Genomic DNA, 23,540 nt, shown 5'->3' on the forward strand with positions numbered 1-23,540 from the left:
GAAGCTATGTTTAATTTGCTGTAAAATCATTAAACTCTTTAATGAAATAATACTTTAAAAAGGCATAGCAGGTTTTCCCTTTATTATGTAAATGCTATCTTTTTACATATTTTTTCTATGTTAAAAGAGAATATATTAATCCAATCAAATAAAGTTGTCAGTCCTTTTTAGGAACTGATAATCAATTGTTTAACAATCTTTTAGAACTTAAGTCCTGAATGTTTTAACATCAGACTGTGAAATAAGGCAGAATTCAAAGGTATTTAATGTTCTTCATGATCATCTAGAATTTTTATTTGATTCCAGGTAACTTTGGACAATAGACATGATGGGAATTCTTTTTTGGTAATTAACAACTTATAACAAATGATTTTGTAAATAACAATTTAATTACATAATTGAAATAAATAAAATATAGTGTGGGCTTAATACATTGTAAATATTACGGAAGTACTACTTTGCTATAGTAATTTAATGACTGAAGCTACATTGAATAACAATCTTACTAGTACTTGTGTACAAAGTATTATACAGATTACTAATGAAGATATTGCAGCGGTTGCAAGGATGTTACCAGCTCAACGAACATCTAACAATACAATATTCTTCTAAGAGGAAAAGTAATAATGTTAGATTTACAGACAATGAAGAATTATGTTTTCCACTTGAAACATTGGAAGTAAGAATCCAGATAGTCCAGTTTCTTGATTTATATTATTACAAGAAAAGGCTTCCTTTCTTGAAGACTTCAAACCCCAGCAGGCCTAGCATACTAAGTTTATGTGAAGATAGCTTTAAGAATGCCACAGCCATGTAAAGAAACTCTTCTAGCTGAAAATTACTGATTTATAGGCCACCGCTTAAACATCTGACTTTTTTTTAAAACCTATTTACATACATTCAGCCCAAATCAGTAGGTAAAATGTTTTGTATATATTACAATAGACATTGTTAACATTTCATCAGAAGGCCAGTGCAAGACAATTGTTAATAGCCATTGCCCAGCATTTAGGAGATTTTAACATATCATACAAATATACAGTTAGATTGTGAGAAATCTAATTTTGTGCATGATATTGGTGGTCTCTTTTACAGATGTGGAATGGCAAAGGTTAATCAACAGGCCAATAACTAGGATAATACTCATCCAGGCCCTGATTCGTATCTGGCAGTTGGCCTTATTTCCTGCAGTGAGTTTAGGAGGCCCAAATTCCTCCACACTTAATGCCAGATAGACTTGACTCAAAGTGATGGAGAGACTTGGGAATCATCTCAAATGTAGACATATGTCTGTAGCTTCTCCCAGATCCATGTGTCTTTTACGTATATTTCATATGTAATGGAAGATTAGAGGTTCTTGGAAACTGCCCTCCTTGTCAAAATAAAACTGTTGGTCTAGGACTGACAGGTTTATAATTACTCTGAAGAAATTTAGCAGGTTGGAAATTTGGCCCTTTCCAAAGACAGATGCGATGGTGAAATGAATAGTCAGGGCAAATATATTGCCCTCAGAATAAAGTAGATAATTTTGGAGTGAAACTTCATAAAATTTATTGAAATCTAAGTTACATTTAAATTAATGGTCTAATTAAGGGACTAACTAATGAATCATACTAATAAGTGGTAACTAATGAGTATATTCATGGGGAGAACATTTGAGTAAAGGGTTAAGAAATGTTAAACGTGTCAAAGTGAATCAAACTAATTTAAACATTGTAAAATGAAGGTAGTGTAACATATACATAATATTTCACAGATATTTCTTAGAATATCAATAAGCACCAAGTCTAGTGCTATCAGCCCCATGGTCCCTTAATTTATTATATATGATTTAGATCCTGAAAGTACAATACACTATAAAATCTACATTGCATATGCACAAATACAGTTTCAAATATAAATCCTGGAGTTTTTCTACCAGTAACTAGAACTTCATCTTCACCAGGTCTTCGTAGGTGTAAGAAGAAAGTTAGTACTGCCTGGTGAGCTCTGGGACATGTGGATTAATAGTGAAAATAATGTGGGACAAGAGTGGCCTTTCTTAAATGGAAACTAGGCTGTGGTGAGTTGTTGTTGTTGTTATTGTTGTTGTTTTAAATAAATAATCTCTTCTCCTTTTTCTAAAGAGATCTTGTTAATCCTCTAGCACCCTGAACCCTCATCTGCATACCACAGCAAGGTAAAGTAAGGGATCCAGCAGGTGGATTCCAGCTGTATAGACAAACGATTAAAAGTATCCCAGCTTGGTCCACAGGCTACATTCAGCCTTAGAGCATACACTGCAAGAAGACCCCAATAGGCTGTGTAGGTATTTAATGCCTAAAAATTACCAGAAAAAAACACTAGCTCTCCACTTCATTTCATATAATGCAGGCCTCTGGATCCTGCAGGACCCATGTTAGATCTGCATAAGGAGAAGATTATAAGTTAAGTTTGTTAGAGCCAGATGGTTTCTTAAGCCACAACAATGCTTACTAGGAAAGGGCCTAATTCAGAGCGCCCATGGCACCATTAAAGAGTAAGAAAGAGACTAGGGTGTAAGAGGAAAGAAAGCCATGCTCATCGTCATGCTTTAGGAGACCTTAATAACCAGGAACAGAGGTAAGGTCTATTCCTTAGCCCAAACCTATCCAGACAAAGCCGGTGATGGGTTGTCCCAAGGGCATCTGAGGGAAGCACAGAGGCAGCCATACATCATCCAGGCTTCAATCATGAGTGTGTCAGCTCCTCACTGCCCTTTTCTGTCTGATAGGCCTCCTTAGCCACATAGGCCAGATCTGGTTATCTTACTTCAGCAAGCAGTGTATACTGCTCCTTAAACTAGGATCACACCGCCTACAAATATAACTGAAAAATGTTACCACTGAAGGTTTTTTAGAATCACTTTCCTATAAGGACTTATAGCTCCATGGACTCGATTGATATTAGGTGCTCAGAAACCAAAACACTCTCATTTTCTGACATTCACACTGTAAATACAGACCTTCACTTAAATGTTCATTACTGATTTTTCCTTGCTAAACATTGGTCTTGTGGAATACCTAAAGGTCGATTTCATAATACTTGTCCCGATCTTTTAAAGGTGGAGGGTGGGGAGGGGTTCTGAATGTTTATGGTCAGTATTTTTATCAACAAGATTCTGGATGAACTCAATTTCAGAAACTGAATTCATGTACAAGAGTGCAGCAAGTGGTACAGTTTACACTTGGTCACAGTTTTCTCACTTTATGACATTACTGTAACAGTTACAGAATAGAAATACACACATACACACATTTATATTCACACTCACAGTATAATTTTACTGATTCAGACAATATTTCTTTTCAATTAAGAAAAAATGAAGACTGTTGTTTGGCCACCCAGGCATGAAATCTACTTAAACCTGGAATATAGAAATACAATACTCTTCAAGTAAACAGCAATTGCACAGTGATAACAATATACATTAAGATTGACACATGCTGTCTTAAGAGGTCCAGTAATAGCTGAAGACTAAAGAAAGTCAGAGATGTCAGTCAAAAAAGTCGATATGCCTTCTCTCTTTAATTCTAATTGCAATCCATCATCCAAGAGAACAGCTATAGTCCAGAAGATAATAAACGTCCTCATATGAAAATGCAGAGCTAATAAATTTTTAAGTGTCAATGAATTCTGCTCAATACTTTGGATAGTCTTCAAGTTCTTCTTGTTGTATTAACAGAAAAATAAACCTTTATCATTATTTCCAATGTCAAATTTAAATAGAGATGTTTGAAAAAATATTAAGGTTTCTAAAGTTGTATCATGGGCAATGCTTTTTAAAAAAGTGGTCTCATTGGCATATGTCCACTGCTTATGTTCACTGTTTTCATAAAATTCTACTTTTCAGTTTTACTGAACTAGACGAATATAAACAACACATAGTAAGCACTGATACACATTTTACGGGACACAATACATTCTACAAAACAGCTCTACATTAGTACTGTAACTGATGTAAAAATGGACATCTCTGATACTGATGGATAAACACATTTCACATTATAATGAAAGTTGTGGTTACAAAGGCATTACTCACTTGATGGCATTTTTCTATTGGTACTTAGACTTAAAGTTATGTAGCCAAAGGTTTCCCTCCTATTTCATTGAGACTTTGAAGGACTTTCCAGTCACTTAAGCAACAAGCTTTCTTCACTGTAAACCCCTGGAGAACTGAGTTTGAGAACCTACACTATCAAAGTGTTAGAGAACAGATAACTGATCATGGTGACAATCACCTTTTCAGTGCATATGGTAAACTTAAAAAATATAACCGATGAGACAACAGACTTCTAGATTTTCAGCTTAAAAAAAAAAAAAAAATGAACTTCTTTTCCTGTGCTGCTAGGGAGGTGTCAGGCTCACACAGCCTCGGCAGACGTGTCTGTGGACACAGACATGGTCACCTTGGCGATCTTGACCGTGCTCTTGATGCAGCTCTCTGCAGCCCTGTGAACACTGGCTGCATTGTTTGCATGTTTGTGCAGGCAGTCCGAATCCCCCATGCTGTTATCAAGAGGCTGCGCGGTGCCTTCACATGAGGGGAACATACTCCGGAAAGCATGTCTCAGGTCCTTGCTCCTCAAAGCGTAGATGATGGGGTTCACGGTGGAATTTAGGAGGCAGAGCATACTGCAGAATGCAAACACCGTCTTAATGAGCTTGTTCATCTTCCCAAAGACGTCATACACCATGATTGCTAGCAGAGGGCCCCAGCAGATGATTAAAACCACAAGGATCAGAACCAGGGTCTTGGCCAGCCTAATGTCCATGCGGGCTTGGTCCGGCCGAGTCACCTGTACCTTGCCGTCCTCTGACGTGTGGATGATGATGCTCTTCTGGGTGCCGCGCTGAATCATGCGGACCGCGTGGCTGTGAGCCTTCCAGAGAATGTACATGTAGGCGTACACAATAAACAGCAGCAGCACACTGGTGACCCCAATCCAGAACATCAGGTAGGTTTCGTCAATGAGTGGGAAAATGTCTGAGCAAACAGATTGCAGCTTCTTGCAGTTCCAGCCCAGGAGAGGCAGCACAGCAATCACGATCGCTATGGTCCACATCAGGCAAAATGCTACCACAGCCTTGGGCCTAGTGACGATTCTCTTATAGGCCAGGGGCCTGTGAATTGATATGTATCTGTCGATGGCTGTGAGGAACAGGCTGCCCACCGAGGCTGTGAAGGAGGCCGTGACACCACCCAGTTTGAACAGAAACACATTGGGGCTATCTTTACGGTGGAACACATGGAAGTCGACGAAGCTGTAGACAAAAATGACACTCCCCAGGAGGTCTGCCACTGCCAGGCTGCCGATAAAGTGGTAAGAAGGCCTGCAGCGGAGGCTGCGGGAGTGGAGGATAACACACAGCACCAGCAGATTCTCCAGGACCGTGAAGGTGCCCAGTGTGAGGGACAGCACGGCGATGGCCAGTTGCTGGCTGGGGTTCAGAATCATGAAGCACTCCATGTCCATGAAGTTCTCCCCACATTGAATGTTCTCCCCATTTTCCTTGTAGGATGAAAGAGACTTGTTGTAAAATTCAGTCATGTTCACCTGGTCTGCTGGGACCAGCTGGGGGTTGTCTCCTGCAGTCATCTTTTCTTGGAAAGGACTTCCCCTAAAGGAAGTCAGAGGAAATTTCTGTGGGAAGTACCCTAATTTGGATGCCATGTCGCCTTTGATATCTTCGTACTGAATGTCATTTGAGCCCACGTACAGGAGGTCTGTGGTGATGGTGCGGAAGGTGGTATCTGCAAGGCCATCTAGGATCGACTTCATAACCTCCGTCTTCGATTAGGCCAAACTCAAAATGACTTAGAAAGAGACCCGCAGCAGGGAATCCTAACGGAGGGAAAACAAATAAGCTGAATGGTGAGAAAACAAGAAGAATTTAAAAAATAATAATACAATGTAATAAGTACCATCATGTTATTTCATTCCTGTCCCTTGTCATATTTAGTCAACAAAATGAGTTAGTTGCTTAGTTAAAGAAAAGACACTCAAAAGTTTGTGATGTGGCACATACCAGAAACACATCTCTTTCTTTATTTGAGCTCTTCCCATATGTCACTGTGTGAATCTTGTATGGACCTCTAAGGCCCATTAGATAAGTGAAGAATGTGTCTCGGGTGTAGCGTGCATTTCACAGTCATGTCAGGAAGTGTTTACCACCTGGCTTCTCTTGTCATACACGTGCTGGTGGGGGACGAGGGGAAGCAACAACATGTCACACAATCTCTGTTCTTGAAGACATTATCACCTTGTCACACAGGTAAGACTGAACTTGCAAGACAACCAAAGAACGAGACAGTGTGGAGTCAGGGACTGAGTGCGGACTCTGTGTTGACTGTATAGAGGGTTGGAAGAAACTGCAGAGAACCAGAAGAAGCATGTGGCCATGGCAGGAAAATCCAGCTTCCAGTCCTGGCTCCATCAGGCAAATTTCCTCACCAAAAGGAAACATTTGGACTGAGGCATGGCTGAGATGAACTTCTAAAATGTCTACACCAACCGAGAAAAATGTCATGTCATGAAGGACAAACTTGCACTAAGGCTCATGGGAAGACCAAGATCTTTATCACTAGAAAGGACTGATGACAGACAGTACTTCTTGGTAGTGTCCCCCATCAGTGGTGTGGTGACACAAGCATGCTGGAAGACAGGAGACGGACCTCATCATCCATGTGGCTGGCACTGGAAATAAGGAGGACTGAGAGGAGAGGCCAAATTGTAAGAGCTCTTCGATGATAAGCTAAGCAATTTGGTTTTGTTTCAAAATCAACAGCCAGAAAATTTTACTGTTTATAAATGTTTGTTTATAATGTGGCTATTGAGGTCTTTAGCTTATAAAAAATATTAGAAGTGCTGAGTGATATCTATAATAATGAAAATAATCATATCATTATTTAATACAATAAATAAATAATTAATAAAACCAATATTTTATTTACTGTCTTTTTGTTGCTTCTAAAATATTATACTGTACAGGGAGGAAAAAAGATAGTCATTATCTTGGAACAAATTTAAACATGCTAAATGTAAAGATCCTACCTATCTGAATTAATAATTAATTTATTCATCCATTCAGCAACTTATGGAGCACCCACTATGTTCCAGGCACTGTACTAGGCACCAGGGACACAACTGTATCAAGAAAGAGGTCCTGACCACATGAAGTACAGTGTAGCATAGACAGGCAGCTGGCCCTATAATTATGAGAAAGTGTGGTGACAGCTACAATTGAGGACATATAGGATGCTGTGACAGCAGCCAGTCTATGGGGTTAAAGGTGGCTTCCCCAGGATGTTTATGCCAAGAGTATGTAGAATTAGTGTTAATGGAGACAGGGCATCTTATCATTTAATCCTGAGTTAATATCTTTATTACTATAACTAGAACAGGGTTTCTGTTTTGGCTATTTTTTTATGTTTTTTATGTTTCTATGTTGTCTATTTTTCTTATATGATTCACCAGTTGACAATATGATAGCAGATGAGAAACAGAGCTGAACTCCCTTAGAAATAGTCACATAAACCTAATAGGTGACAGTTGAATTTTATTAACTGGGATATTAAAGCAGTAATTTAATAATATTTACTAGCCTTAAAATTCGAGGAGAGAAAGGTAATTAATTCAAAGATATTTGACCCGAAAACCAAAGCTCAAGGTCAACATTTACTAGCAGCTACCTAGAGCCAGTCCAACACATCTTCTCTCAGGTAACTAACTCTCCCTTCACATTTCCCAATTGAAACTAATTTATTTGAAATTTATATTATTTATATTCTTACATTCAAAGTATTCAAAATCCAAAAGGTACAAAAGGTACGGCGGAGTCAATCTCTCCCATTCTGATGTCCCAGCCAACTAGCTTTCCTGCTCAGAGGCAAAAAGTTTCTTATTATGCCTTCCAGAAGTGTTCCATGCATATTTAAGTAAATACATATAAATTCATTCCTCCTTTACTTTCTTTTTAAACACAGTGTTCTGCACCTTGCTTTTCCATTTAAAAGAGAATTCCACATTAGTCCACAAAGCCTCCCTCCATTTGGCAACTAGCTGCCTTAAGTAGCCTTCAGATGAATGTGACCAGCCTCCTTCTGATGGAGGTTTAGGTTGTTTATCATCTCCTGCTGTTACCAATAATGCTGCAGTGAATTACCTTCAGTCATTACATTTTTCACATTTCTCATGGTATTGTGAATAATCTATTTGTCCAAGCTCGTACCTTGGACTTACCCCAGAAGCCCTCCTCCTTCTTGGCCTCTATAATCAGATAGACAACTAAGTCTTACCGATTTTCCCTTTTTAAGCACTTAATGGAGAGCTTATGATGTGCATGTGGCATTCTGAGCCTCTTATATACATATATATCAAACTGTTTATTTTCATGTTGGTCATGTGAGGTGCTGCTATTAGCTCCATGTTACAGACAAAAGTCACAAAGAAGGTAAGTGATTTGCCATTCGCGCAGCTAGTAGGTAGCAGAGCCAGAATGAATACAGATGTTCTAGTTCTAGAGCAGTGTTGGCCAATGAAAATGTAATTCAAACCACGTGTGCAATTTTGGTTCCCAGTCTCTAGGTAAAAAGAAAGATGTAAAAAGGGAAATTAATTTTAATAATATATTTTATTTAACCCAATGTTTCCAAAATATCATCATTTCAACATGTGGAACTAACCACATTTTAAGTGCTTAACAGGCACATGTGGCAAGTGGCGGCCATACTGGACACTGCAGGTCTGGAGCTGCTTTTAACCTATATGATACACCATCTCTTTAACCTAAGACAGGGATGCTCCTATCTCCCTTCTTTTCTCCACTGATTCCAACCAGTCAAAGCACTAGCAATGCAGGAAACACTGAATTAGAAATTAGCAGATTAAGACTAGCATCAGACCCGTGTTAGTCTTTCAAAATCTCAGTATTTCATCTGTAAAATGGGAAGGCAGAGGAAGAGGAGGAAGAAGATCCCTAAATCATAGAATTATTCTGAAAATTAAATATTTAAAAAATCGCTTAACATAGTGCCTGGCACAAAATTGACCTCTTAATAAATATTAAGTATTATCATTTCTTGGTACTACAGCTCTTTGTCACATATTATCAATTAGTATTAAGATAATTCATTGCCTTAATTAGATTAAAGGCTTATTTGATTTTTATTTCTGTCTCAGCACTTAAAGCATGATGCAAATAGAAGATATAAACATGGTTGAGAGAGGAGGAATGCCTATTGGTATCTTGCAGGCATTTGAGAGACTGCATATATTCTATCATTAAATTGTCATGACAACTCTATCAGGTGCTTATTTATAATTCCCATTTCACAGACAAGGAAATAGAGGCCATTAGATGTAAATTGTCTAGAATATGAAAAGTTTGTAGCTGAACTGATGTCTCTCAGACTTCAGAGTTTCTGTCTTTGGACTTTATGTACTGTTTTAAGTATTAACAATAACTAGGATAGAGCCATTTTGTATCATATATTCAAATTTTCTGGCTTCTTACAAATACAAATTGAGGCATTGTATCAATACACAGTAATTAAGACTACCTCCTACTAAATCACTATTTCCTATCCCAGGCCCTCAAGGTGGATCTGCCTACTGGCATACCCTCGAGGACTTAAATTTTAGTATTTGGAAGAGCTGTGACGTGAAAAGAAAAAAAAAAAAAAGGGACCACAGACTTTATTTCCATAGTGCAAAACTCATGTGCCTATGATTTACTCTACATTAAGATCACCACATATGCGATCATAATTTCTCATCTTAATGCAATCAAGCACTTTCATTAAAACAAACTAGCTTGTTAAAATCTGAGCCAGAGCATGATGTGGTTATGAGATATAAAGTAATTTCTGTCCAGTATAAGCCAACTTTAATTAAAGAATACAGTTAAAAAATATACATGGATTTTGTGCAGTTCAAGGGTCTCAGTAATGTCCAAGTATCACTGTGCACAGGCTATTTTAAGTTAATGGGATTATGGCAGGAAAATTGTTCTCTGCATTTCAGTAATTCTTGCCTTTATTTCTACATTTGGATTATTACAGTAATTTCCACCTGCTTATTTTTTTGCATTGAGAGTTTTCTCTGAGTTCATTAGTAATATAGTTTGAGCTTTGGGGAATCCAGCTACCATTAATTTTGTTTTTGTTTGCTATTGGGAAAATCATAATTGGAAATTTCTAGCAAGATGCATAGATACACCTATTAAAGAAGCAGTTGGTTTTTATTACAGTTATAGTAAAAGAATGATTGAATGACATTTAAGGGGATTTTCCTAGAATTCTGCTTTCATATAACCAACATATTCTAATAATTTAGGCTATAAATTATGCCTTCTTACTAACAATAAAAATATTTTAATGTGTTGCATATCTGTTCTTTTTGTTCATCTCTCTATATGCATATCTGCCTCTCTGTCTACCACCCCCAAACTTACACATCAACTAGCAAGCTATGATATCATCAAAGAAATCTTATGGATATGGCACCAACATGGAGTTTTTTAAATCTACCCAGAGTCTACATATTTGTTTCTATAACAATTAAGGGTATAAAACATCTGTATTCTGATTATGGTGAGCATTGAGAAAGTCCTCAAAACAAGACTTTGAATAGCAGCTTTTCTATATCAGGATAATTTAATAGCAGGTTATTTTAGTCTTCATTGCCCAGCTGGAGACCTTCTTTGTTTTAGAGAGACATTTCAATAATTTAGATATTTATCACTGTTCGATCTGGAATAAAAATCCTTGTAGTTCTTGCCTGTGCGGTATCTCTGGGGGAATAGACAGTAGGCAGAATTTGCTTCCTGCAGGTTGCCCTGTCCAGGAACGCAGAAAACCCCTTGCAAGCGTCAGTCACAGACTGTATCAGCCGACCGGGCAGGCTCCTCCTCTAATATCCTAAGTTTATAAATGCTTTAAGAAGAAATGTCGAGCTCATAGCTTCCAAATTGATAGGAGTTTAGAGTAGCAAATGCAGGAGCCCCAGGCCCTGCCTTAACCTTGTTTTTTCCCTACTTTCTTTATTGGTTTGGTGTTGTTCTGCTTGGCTCACCTCATAGAAGTGGTTTGTGAATGGTTCAAAAAAAAGGACAGTGCCAGTGTCTGTATTGTTTATTATTTTCCTTTCATTTCTGAGAACATGTCTGGTTTCTCCTAATTTGATCAAGAAAAATAACTTGCTAATGTATTTCTCTAAACTTAGTAGGGAACATATTAGTTGACTCTTATAATTGTATTATGTCTAAGTCATGTCCTCATACACATGACAGACCTCATGGGCTAACAGCATAACTCGATCAATAATACTTCAGCTACAGTTGAGTGGACAATTGAGTCTTTTCTAACTCTTACCTAGTCATTAGAGCTTTGGAATTATTAAAGTAGTTTGGTAATTTTTTGCATTATCTTCTATAGCAAAGAGAAATAAAGAATCGACTTTATTATCCTGATAATTCAGGCAAAAATACATAATCCTTCTTCCTTGTATTAATGTCAGCTCCTTTTCTCACATTTAAAAGAAAATTCCATTATGCTAGTAATGCTTGGTTGGTTCCCAAAGCTATAGCTTTTCATTTATTTTGTAAAATAGAATAGAAGTTATTAAATGCACTATTTTCTCTCATTTATTCTTACTAACAAAATGAATATTAGTTTTTCATAAAAATATATCAATTAATATGCACTAAACAAACATTAAGATACATATGAGGCTAGATTTCTTTTCAAATTCAACTTGAAATATGCTTACTTATTTAAAATTTAAAGTCTTGCTAAAACTTAAAGAATATCAGGATTCAAGAAATGATGCCTTTAAACTACAACTAGCACTCACTAGCTAGCGATGATGCCATTGTAAAGAGCCTATCACAAAGGCAAATTAGTGATACAGATGAAATGAATCGCTGATCTTTACAAGCAAATCCATTTACCATTTAGTTTTGTTCTGTTGTTTTGTTTTTTTCAGATAGAGTGATACCTTTTCTACATAATCTGTAAAGAAAGCAATCAAGCACAATTGAAGCAACCTTCCCTTGAAACAGAACATGCCAAGTTTTCAACTTAGTAGAAGCCTGGTTATATATAAACTACTCCATAAGATTGTCTTTATCTTGCATATGAGGTTTGGTCCTTAAAAAGCAAAAGGAATATATTATTCTGATCCATAATATATGTAAAACTCATTAAATAGGTTATTTTTATGTTCATTACAAAGGACGGCAATAGTTTCAGTGTGTCACATGTTGACCAATGGTCAAGCATACTTTTCCATTTCTTTGTTCATTCTTCAGTAAAAGGTATTTTCTCTTTGAATTTAACTAAAAACAAAGTCTTGATTCTCCAGTTAAAATCTCAAAGAATTTGGGTGTTTGAAATGTACAACAGAGAAAATTCTAATTTCCAAGTATTTCAATAGGAAACATTTGAATTTTTATGTACCAGGCATTGTTCTAGGCGCATATATTATTTTTGTTAAATGTTTACATGAAATAGATGCTATAACAATCTCCATTCTACATATGAGAAAATCAAGAGGTAAAACGCTTTGTCTAAGGTCTCCAACAAGAGTGGAGACGGCTGAAACCTCAATCAGGTCTGCGTAACTCGAAGTCCATGCTCTTAACTTTGAGGTCCAGGAGCCATTTAATAAGATACTTGTCTTTCCACTTCTAAGAAAGGGGGGAGAGTTGATTCGGGGATAAAGAGGTAGCAAATAATGCATGATAATTTTACACAGTGAACAACTAAAGTCTGTTAACAACAAAAAGGATGCTCATGGTACTTACAAATCATACTTGCTCCATGTCTTTAGGGACAAAGTATGACAACTAACTATAAACTGTAAATCCTAATCCTGGTTTAGCGCCTTATTTGTAGTGACTTTTGGCAAATAATAAACAAAATCAAACTCATTATAGAGACTATTTTTTTTATCAGGTAGTGTTTTTTTTTTTTTTTCTCATTAGTCAATTATAAGGACTGTGGATGGTAATGACAGTTTCCACAACACCAGTGAGGAATGAAGAGGGCATCTTTTCTAGCTGAGAATGAGACACGACTGTTGTTAGTAAATAAAAGCTTTACACATTCATTCTCTATATAAAGAAATTCAAACTCACTTGAAATTACTCTACTTCCCACCTTGAGCAGTGTGATTTCTTTAGACCCAGAGGGAAGAAGACGGTGGCTAGTTCCTAAGATCTTGGCTAGAATCAAGACAGAAGAAATTCTGTAAATCAAAGTGGGCTCCAACGAGAAAGTGCTCTTGATTACTCTTGGTGCCCAAATGTCACAGAGCTGTGTGACTACAGAAATGTGGCTGCTGGATATAAAGTTATAGACCCTCAGATGTTTCACTTAACACATTTTTATTGTGTGTGTACCCTGTGCCTAGCACTGTAGACATTATATATCCCTGTACCGCACCTGTGTAATGGCTATGGGTCAAGGAAGAAGGAGAATGATTCCCCATTCTACCTCACCCCATCAAATAAAGCCTATCCATCTGCCCTTCCCCTTCCACAGATGACAGATTAGAATTGGATATGAATACATGTAATAGGCACATGATATTTCATCATCAGAGACTACTGGTTGTATAAATCCCTCCTATATATGCTGGGAGGTTTTCTCCCTGGAGAAATGAAGGGCACTGCTGAGTCATCCTGTAGCAATATTTCTTGTTTCTAAACCCTTCAGATTATGAACACCTTTACTGTAGGGACCTATCTTATATGGTCTTGTATGTCCACTGTCTGGCACAGGGTAGGTATTCAAAACCTGTTTTCTTAATGAATGTTGGTGTGCCTGGGCAACATGGTAGATCTATCTTAGCAGAATGGCATTTAACTGTGGATAGTTTTCCTTGGCATAAAGTCAGTTGATTATTAGAGAATTAAACCTGAGTCTTGGTCTCATACAAAATTTCATCTGGAAAAAAACTACACAAATGTAAAAGTTACATAAACAGCATCAACAATTATGTATCCCAGGATCTTTTAGCTCAGTATCAAATAGTAGTTATACTGACAGCAAATGAAGATTATGGGCAAAGATCTGACATTTACTTTTTATTATCATCCTTGTTTATTTAGCCCAGGTGTATATTATGAACTGCAATGTTTAGCCACATAACAGTGATATATAAAGAGATCTTTGTGATATGCACAACCCTGAACGAATCCTAGTTATACACTGATGATAGACCTTTAAAGACGATGTACGAAATAACGATAATAATGGACTTTTTTCTTCCCTCAAATACATGCTATTATGCATTGATCTTTCCCAAATGAGTTTCTCCATGTGCAAGTGCCTTTTCAAAACTTGTCAAGAAAAGTTATGTGAAAATTCAGCCACTAGATGGAGTGGCTTTTATAAGCCTTTAGGAAGTAACTTGTTTTTCTATTCAGGACATGGTCCTTGCTTTGGTTGAGCAACTTCTCCTCCTGCTACAACACTTTATGTATTTTACAACTAAATTAATTAAAACATAAATAAGAAAATATATTATGAAGCGTTAAAATGAGTTATTACTATTGCCTACAAAAACTAAATTTCAAATTGCTTTTCTGGAGCATAAGGACGTTGAGAAAATTTAATACATTAATAAAAATTAATTGTGAATATTTGGCCTTCCGCCTCAGGAAAGTAATTAAGAATGAGTAAAGGAAAGCAATCCTACTGAAAACGAATGATATGTTTATGCCAAGAGATGCTAAAAGTAAGAAGGGAATGTCTCAGGAGCCCAAAATCAATTCTAATAACAAACTGTAACAAACTCAACCGATTTCCATTTCATGAAACATTTGCCTTTCCAATTTTCAAAAATGAAATTAGCAACACAGGTCATAACTCTGTAATGAAAAATAATGTAAAATTATTTTCTATTATTACAAGGGCCAAAATGGAATATTTCACAAGAAGTGAATATTTGTTCAAATACTCATACAAACTGAGGATAACAGTAGCTTTCTAAACAATTCAATTTTCTTCCTATCATTTTCTCCCTGAAATAATTTTTGAAAGTTTTTACTATTGTGTAAATCCAGGGATCTGTTCAGACATGATTTTAAAAGCTAAGTACTTATGTATCATCTACTTTAGTCGAAATGTTAAATAAAAAAATTTCAGTGTGTACTAACAATGCAAGATATAAACAGAGAAATATGCTTTCAAGATGCAAGTAATTATGTACAAACAGAACTTGAAGAACTAGGTTTCAGTAAAGATGAAAAATATGCTTTGGAAATGTAGTTATGATTAAGAAGAAAGTATGCAAATTGGATGCAAGTACAGAATTTTTATGCCATTGAAACCATGAGGTAGTTCTATTGTACTCATTCAAGGTCAAAACCTTCCTAGGGTTTGTGTGATGCAATTATGCAATTTTGTACAGAGCTGAGTTACTGAAAATATGCAGAAAAAATGACATGAAGGTAAAGAATTAGGAAAGATAGGCGAGAACAAGCTAAGAAATTCCAGTGTACATCTTAAAGAACAATTTGAGAAGTCCCACAGTGGTTCGTAAGTGCATGCAGAGTTATTTTATAGTCAGTGTCTCTCAAAGGGTGGTCTCCAGCAGCTTCAGCATCACTTGAAAACTTAAGAGAAATGCAAATTCTCAGGTTCCACCTCAGTCCTACAGAAACAGAAACTCTAAGGCTGTCCATCTGTGTTTTACCAAGGCCTTCAGAAGATTCTAATACATTGTAGTTTAAGAATCATTGTTAAATATTATGGAGACCTATGAAAAAGACTAACTGGGAGGGAGTGGGAGTGGGGAATAGAATTAACCTTTAAGAAGAATTGAGGTTAGATAGAAAGACTATTCTATGAGTATAGGTTTTTAGATCATTAAAATGGATTGCAAAGGGAGCTTGCTCATGATAAATTAGTCTCTCACAGAAGATCTTTTAAAACTAAGCCATTTCTATTTGATTGGAACAGAATAATGTAGTCTAGCCTGGAAATAAGCATAAGGAATGAAGAACCCCTCAAGGTTTTTCAGCCTATAATTCAGGACTTCTCTGCACTTTTTCAGAAAACTTATTGTTATATATTTTGTCCAGCAAAGAATAGTGGCTTCAAAACATAATAAGTAAGTGTCCTAATCCTATTGACAAAGTCTATGTAAAGTTTCATAGGACTGACCATTAGCCATTTCTTTCAACACCATTGTGAGGGAACTCGTGGTTATTGAGCATAAAAGAACAAGAAAAAAGTAAAAGTAGTTAACATTCCAGTTTTTTAAAAATGGAAATGGTTTTTGTTTCTGTTCTTCCTTTCCCAAAATCATAAAATAATGTATCATAGGAGATGAACCAAGAAAACAAGAAACTAAAATGGAAATTTTGCAGTAGGCCCAGGTAATGCAGATCCACTGCAAATTACCCCACAGAATTACCCTGGTAATTATGCAATTTACACTGCTTATAGATGGCAAATATCTTTCAAAACTACCTAAAAGTTACAAATATATGGAAATTTATGCCAAAGCACTAAATTATGTGAAATTATGTGACTTTAAGCAGATTGTTCCCTCTCTAATTATTTCATTAATAAAAATGGATCATAGATTACTCTTAATTAGTTTCCTCAGCTGAAGACTAAAATCATTCCAAGATTTCTCTCTTTTTTTTTTTAAATTTGTAAGAACTTAGATGTAATTTCCAAAGGTAGCTATACATTTTCCAAAGTCATATTCCCACATATACAAATAATTCTTTGGATAATCTTTTGCTTATTTTGGTTATGTGTTAAGTTGTTTAGTTTTCCTTTTTCTCCCCATGCGTATTACTTGATCACCACAACTTATAGAAAAGCTATAGAAAACACAAATTCTGGTTGCAATGCATTAAAATGAGTTAAAATTCTGGTTCAATTAACAACCCACACCAGAATAATACCAAATACACAGATCGTGGTGGCATTAAATTAAATCTTTCTTGTAAAGAATAAATCAAGTTGATTTATTTTTAAAAATAGCTCAGTTAAAAAGCAAGCAAGAGTGACAAAGTCATACTACCCATGATGTTGGTTCACTTGCTATATTTAAAAAACATCATTTTTAGCCTCTCGGCCAACAGAATCAATGTTATAAAATATTCTAGTACTAATGTCTATATGTGAAAGCAAAAACTTGTGTTTTTTTAAAAGCATAAAAGAATTTATCACCAATTTAAATGTGAAACTCCTTATAACTTAATTTATAGAACTCATATTGATTCCAATTATCTCTCTAAATATAAAATCTAAAAACACAATTGAAGAAATGAAGGAAAGAGGGGAACTCTTCCATTTAAACATAAACTTGACAAACATTATTTCTTAATTGTATTTTACTTTAATTATATTTAAATATACTATGACATACACAGTCTGTGAAAGCATTTGCCAGGATACTCAACTACCACAACAGATTGCCTGGCACATCTTCGAAAAATGCCTCTGCTTTTCTTTAAAAAGCAATAGCATGGAATTTGCTAGTAGGAATAAAAAAATAGATATTACACTGTCAAATTTCGGAAACTATACTGCCCTTTACCTCTAAGTGTTAAAATATAATTTAAAATGCTATTCAGCATTGATAATGGTGGTATGAAATCAAGCCAAAGATATCAAACTTCTATTCAATGAATCTAAACTCTAAACAATTAAATTAGAGTGGAAATTTAAGACATTAGATAATAAAATTTTGGACTCAGGGAAAAATGATTCGCTGTCTGTGTTAGGGAAAAATGGAAATTATATCCCTGTTGCATTAAAAAAATGCAAAATCTACTTAGGAATCTTATTCAAAAATACAGACTATAATACAATAGCACAATGGGTTAAAAAAAGAGTTAGCTACAAAATATTGATTCCCACATAATCAGTCCCAATTCACATACTCAAAAAACAAAAGAAAACAAAACAAACATAGCAAAACTTTCAAAGCTTTCCTAAAGTGCAGGTGCAAAAATTTCACCAGCTAAGTCTAAAATAGAATTCATAGTATTCTGAAACAACTACTATGACTCTGCCAAGCCCACTTGCTCAGGTTTGGTAAGTAAACAATTCTTTCCTCAAAAATCTACATGAACACAACTGTGAACCTCAAGAATTCCGTGGTCACTAGGTTATGCAATTAACCTGTCCAAATGAAACTTAAATTAGAGTTTATACATTAATAATCTAATGGAAAATATCAAAGAAAACTAGATCAAGAATATGATTGTTAATTGCAGCTATCCTAGAAAAACTATTATAATAAAATATAGTACTTTATTTTCTATGGGGTACCTTATACAGTGCAGAAATATGACTCAGGAAAACTTTTGGTAAATATCTTATATTATGAACTCGAGGTAATCACACTGATTACTTTCTGTAATAATTTTGACCTATTATTACTGATAAATCCAAAACATACCTATTATCCATGCAGGGCTATTTGAGATAGAAATTCACCTAACATCAAACTACTTGCATAGTACCAAGAGAGGTACTGGAAAACCACTAAACAACACTCCCTTCCTATCCCTCAAAAATTTCCTATAGCTGTAACTTACTCGCGATAGTATTATAATGTGTTATAATACTATAACAAATATTACCATGTCAATATGCATTTTGTGATATAGTAATAACTTTGTACATTTTCTTCCAGCTTTCCTTCAATTTTCTTCCCCAAAATAACAAACAATTAGCAAGATTGTATTAAACCCATCAGTTAGTGTTTATGATAAACCTATAACCAAATGTGGTTATGCCCATTCTGGCATCTTTGCAAGATTCTTAGAACACATGGGACTGGAACAGAGTTCCACTGGATAGTGGAAAATAAGAACAGCCTTGTTTTGATTCAATATAGGTACTTCCTTTTGCCTTGAGTCTTCAGTGTCCAACTACGCAACCATCCTAAGTTTGGACATTTCCCCAAATCTATAGTATTTATTTAAAATTTGAATTGTGCATTCAAATATATAAAGACAATGTGCCTATGTGTTTGAACATGATATACATCTATGAAAAACTTTATTCATACCTATACATTCAGTCATCTAAAATTATGTAGTATATAATTTGACTATATATACACATTATATACATATTCTGGATGACAGCTATTGTTTATTTTAGTCCAGAAAATATCTGAGAGAAATATGAGTTGATCTATAATATGTAATGAAGTTAATCTGATCTAATTAAATGGTTATCAAAACATTTAATAGCAATTCAGTGGCAAAGTGTTGAATCTACCCACACCTCAGAAACAACATTCATGCAGTTATAATATAAAGTTAACATTATTTCAGAACAGGATTAGGAAAGAGTTGGAAATTCAGGGGTGAAAAATATCTAGTTAAAGTACATTAATTGGTTTTGATCTCCTCTTATTCTTTGACTTCTTTACCAGTCAAGAAAAAAAAAAAAATCAGCAGAGCTTGTGGTCCCTCAAAATATAGATATGCAAACAATAAACCTGGCCTTAACACAGTTTTTCAAACAATATTGGGTCCAGGTTGTTTCAGAGTCAAAAGCAGAATGATAAATAATTTAAACCCAAATGCTGGATTCATTCTAACTAATTTGTCGGTTCAATTAGAAAATGATGAGTACAGAAATAGAAGAGACAGACTTACACTGTGGAGACACGGCATCCCTTTTTGCAAGAATGAAAGCTCTCATCTGTGTTCTTCATGCAACTGAGCTAACATAATTACTCCCTAGAACAACAGGCAGCAACCTAAAGTACCAGCTCCATCTTACTGACCAAATTCAAGATGCTATAACCAAATCTTGTTTTACTCATCATGTGTTGTTAGGGATTTCCGAATTTATGAATTTTTTTTTTCAGCATTCCTGGAGAGCTAATGATGGGAAATAATACCCTTCTTTATTAGGTTAACTGTTTTGGGGGGCAAGAAACATTTGGTAAGTGTGGTGAACTATAAACTATTATTATAAGTTCCATTTCATAACGGTTTATTCTTATACAGCAAAGTATTCCGATTCTAATTCCAAACACTAATATGCAAGACAACCAAGGAGCCTGTCTAAATTTCCTGGTGGTTAATGTTAATCCTGAGTCAAAGCAAAGAAGAATGTCACACAATTGTTTTGAAAGACTTTTTCAGGCTTTGCTTTAGTAATTAATAAGCTGACACTGCATACTAAACACTTATCACCGCTAATCAATGGAGCTGCTTCTTTCTTGAGAAAATAGGTAAACCAATTCAAGGAGTTTTCTTTTGGAATATACCACAAATATAGTGGTCCTTCTGGAGAATTTCATTCCTAGCAGCTTCATCTTGGTAACATTTAACAATTTCACTATTTTAACATTTTGAAATGCCAAAAAGAACATACTGATCCTGCAGCTAGGCTTATTAGAGGAGAACAATCTCACAGGCAAGACAGGGAGGCACACAGTCCACTGGGAAAAGGGTAACAGAAAAAGACAGAAAACAGTGGATAGCAAACAAAGCCAAGCACTACTCCAACGTGAGATCGAATTTTCACCAGAATGGAAAACTTCACACACTAAATTAAATGCTATCACCTATGGTTTATTGAAGGGACTAGGCATAACAGTCTTTATAGATAGATAGATAGATATAGATAGATAGATAGATAGATAGATAGATAGATAGATAGATAGATAGATAGTACATATACTGATGCTTTCTGTTAAAACTAAGGAGAGGTGTATGGTTATTTAATTTGCCTGCCTAACAACGAGTATGCAAGCATAGTCATTTTATTTTTGAAAGGTCAGAACTAAGCATCTCCCCGCTGTGGCATCATTTTACCCCCCATGGAGACTTAGGACACAATGAGACCTCTCCCCATCAGACAGTTGATACATACCTCAGCCAAGACTGCTCCTGGTCTAGAGTGGAGACATCTTTGGAACAGAAAGAGTCCTTTTACAGTAAGTTCTTTTGATAACCTAAAATGGATTAGTTTTTAAAAACCATGTTCATCCTCAAGCTTCTTGCCCTACTATGGTAACTGTTGTTGTGGCTACAAATAACTGCCTGCAGTATAAAACGTTTAAAATTCTGGAGGTGCATGGATACTGTTCGTGTATGGATATAATCAGAAAATAATTTGTCTCACTTGAGAAACTATACTTGGCCTTTTATTTTGATAAAATTGCTCTAAACTGAGTTACGGGGGGGGGGGAGGGGAAAGGAGTAACAGGGAAAAAAGGGACTGAGAAAAATCAATCAGTACATCTTCCCTTGCAAACTGTCAGTATAGTGGGATTAGGAAAGCAACACTTTAAATCAGATAAAGTCCTAGGGGAACCTTAAAGGTTGGTTGCTCTGAGCTTCTCAATATTCTGCAAAATAGATTGATGGCAGTGGTCACCCCACTGATACTCAATGTCCACTCAGTTTCCGCAAAGAAATTGCATTTCCCCATTATTCAAAAGATATTAACTTGGTAATAAAAATGAGAAGTTATGGGACCCATAGAGATATCTTTCACCACCTTTGAAACCAGTAAATCTGCTCTAATCTCTTATTGGATTAAATGCCCAAGGACGCTTAATATGTAAAGAAATCAACAACAAAGGCAAGAGTAGCACTTATTCAAAAAAAGAAAAAAAAAGACAAAATGATTACTAGCCAACTACATCTTTTCCTGGTCTATTAAATTTAAAATTAAAATTAGAAACATGCGTGTGGCTTTTAAACTGTCAAATGACCAAATGACAGTTTCTTATGTCTATCACAGCAAACACATTTGCATTCAGGAAGTGATCCATTTGTGACTGTGAGCCTCAGCAATAAATATCTTTTAAAAACACATCGACTTTTTTTTTTTTCTCAGCTAATGTCTAGTCCTGAGTTAAATGGTTCCATCAACATACAAATGCAGATATTAGTTACATACTCATTTATTTTCCTCAAAGTAAAGTGGTTCCTGTAGCTATATTTTTCTATATCAAGTTTATTTCTTGACATACATTTCTTTACATGACATTAAATATTTTACTTTAGACAGTTTCAAGGTTTGTTGCAGAGATCCATGTATTTCTCTGGGAAGACTTAATTGCTGATAAGGTTTATAGCTATTAAGCACCAATTCGAGCGCCTGTTTTTCAAACATGCAGTTACACATTGTCCACAAACAGACATCGGTGCATACAGAGAGCCAGGTGCACACATATTTAGTGACTAGTAAATGTAGAAACCTCCAGAAGTAGCACAGACCACAGTTAACAGGCTGGGGCTACACAGCTAAGTAAACATCAACGCATGATTCGCTCACACGGAATAAGAACTCCACGATGGACATTTGAGGACCACACTGGTCAGTACCCGAGGGGGCGGGAGATGGAAAAAGTATTTCCAAACGCAAGTCGGCCAGGTCTTACCCTTCGCATCCCCTGGTCCTCGGGGGAGAAGCTCCCTTAGCACCTCTCGCCAAGCGCAGGGGCTGCTTCTCTGCTAGAACGAAACGTCCCCCTTGACTCCACGGATAGCTCTGCAGGGAGCCGTGGCGCCCCGCCCGGGCCAGGGAAGGCACTGGCGCCGCGGGAGCCTAGAAGAGGCGGAGGCGGAAAAGAAGTGGAGAAAGAAGGGGTGGCCGCAGGAGTAGCGGGAGGGAGGCGGCGCCGGTGCTGGAATCCCGGCGAGACGGGGAGGGGTGGAGCGGGGTGTGCCTCCGTCCGTCGGTCAGTATGTCAGTCGGTCCGCGCTACTCGCGCGCGGGTGTCCCTTCCCTGCAGCGCCCGCCCGCGACAAGGACTGGGACTAGCGCCCCCTCCGCTCCCGCCGCCCGCGAGCCTCGCCCCTTCCCAGGCTCTTCAGTGGGTGCTCTCGCTTGCCCCGCCTGGCCCGGCGTGGGGCCGCGCGTCTCCGCCGGCCGGGGCACCCGCTGCGTCTCCCAGCTCGCGCGGTCCCTGCCTCTGCCTGCGCTCGCGCTCTGTCTCTGGCTCCCTCTCGCTCCGGTCCCATTTATGAAGCGCGGTCCCATCACGTGTTAATGAGCCTTTGTCCTGCCCTGGCAGCAGCGGCGGCACAGACCCCGCCGAGGGAACTGGGCGGGGAGGGACCTGCGCGCCGCGCCGCGCGGCGCCCGAGGCTTCAAACTTTGCGGGCGCTGGGGACCCGCCTCGGCGCAGGCCCCGGGGCCAGAGGGGACGAGTTACTCCGGCTCGCGTCATCTACTTCTCTTCCTCATCTTCCTCCTCCGCTGCTGCGGTCCCGGCACCCCCACCCTCACCCTCCGCAACAGCCATGACCTGTCTCTCCTCGCGGATACCCTCACACCCTGGACAAGCCAAGTGGAGGCTCGTGCCTGCGCCGCCCCCGACCTCGAGGCCATTAATCACGCGCACACTGGCTGCACGCATCACCGACACCTTGCGCGGGGGTCACATCTGGGGCAGCGGGGCTGAGCCGAAGGGGAAAGGGGAACGCGAGGAGAGAGGCAGAGGAGGCCCGAGCCTGGGGGTGCGGCCTCGAGTCCCATACCCCTTCCCGGGGCCGCCCTCGCGGCG

General features: G+C 37.4%; 1 protein-coding gene across 2 annotated transcripts; it reads right to left on the reverse strand.

The window, feature by feature from the left end:
• Window positions 1–262: 262 nt before the first annotated feature.
• CNR1 (cannabinoid receptor 1) lies at window positions 263–22,819 on the reverse strand. Of its 2 annotated transcripts, XM_016140627.2 has the most exons (3): window positions 22,413–22,819; window positions 20,894–20,975; window positions 263–5,864 (listed from the first exon to the last, which is right to left on the reverse strand). In XM_016140627.2, exon 3 carries the CDS (start codon window positions 5,799–5,801, stop codon window positions 4,383–4,385), a length of 1,419 nt encoding a protein of 472 aa, XP_015996113.1. In that variant the 5' UTR covers window positions 5,802–5,864; window positions 20,894–20,975; window positions 22,413–22,819; the 3' UTR covers window positions 263–4,382. The 2 variants fall into 2 exon arrangements, with proteins under 2 accessions (XP_015996113.1, XP_015996112.1); XM_016140626.2 differs by lacking the exon at window positions 20,894–20,975.
• Window positions 22,820–23,540: the final 721 nt, after the last annotated feature.

Source organism: Rousettus aegyptiacus, unplaced genomic scaffold (assembly GCF_014176215.1).
Source record: "Rousettus aegyptiacus isolate mRouAeg1 unplaced genomic scaffold, mRouAeg1.p scaffold_m13_p_1, whole genome shotgun sequence".
In the NCBI taxonomy this organism is placed as follows: Eukaryota; Metazoa; Chordata; class Mammalia; order Chiroptera; family Pteropodidae; genus Rousettus; species Rousettus aegyptiacus.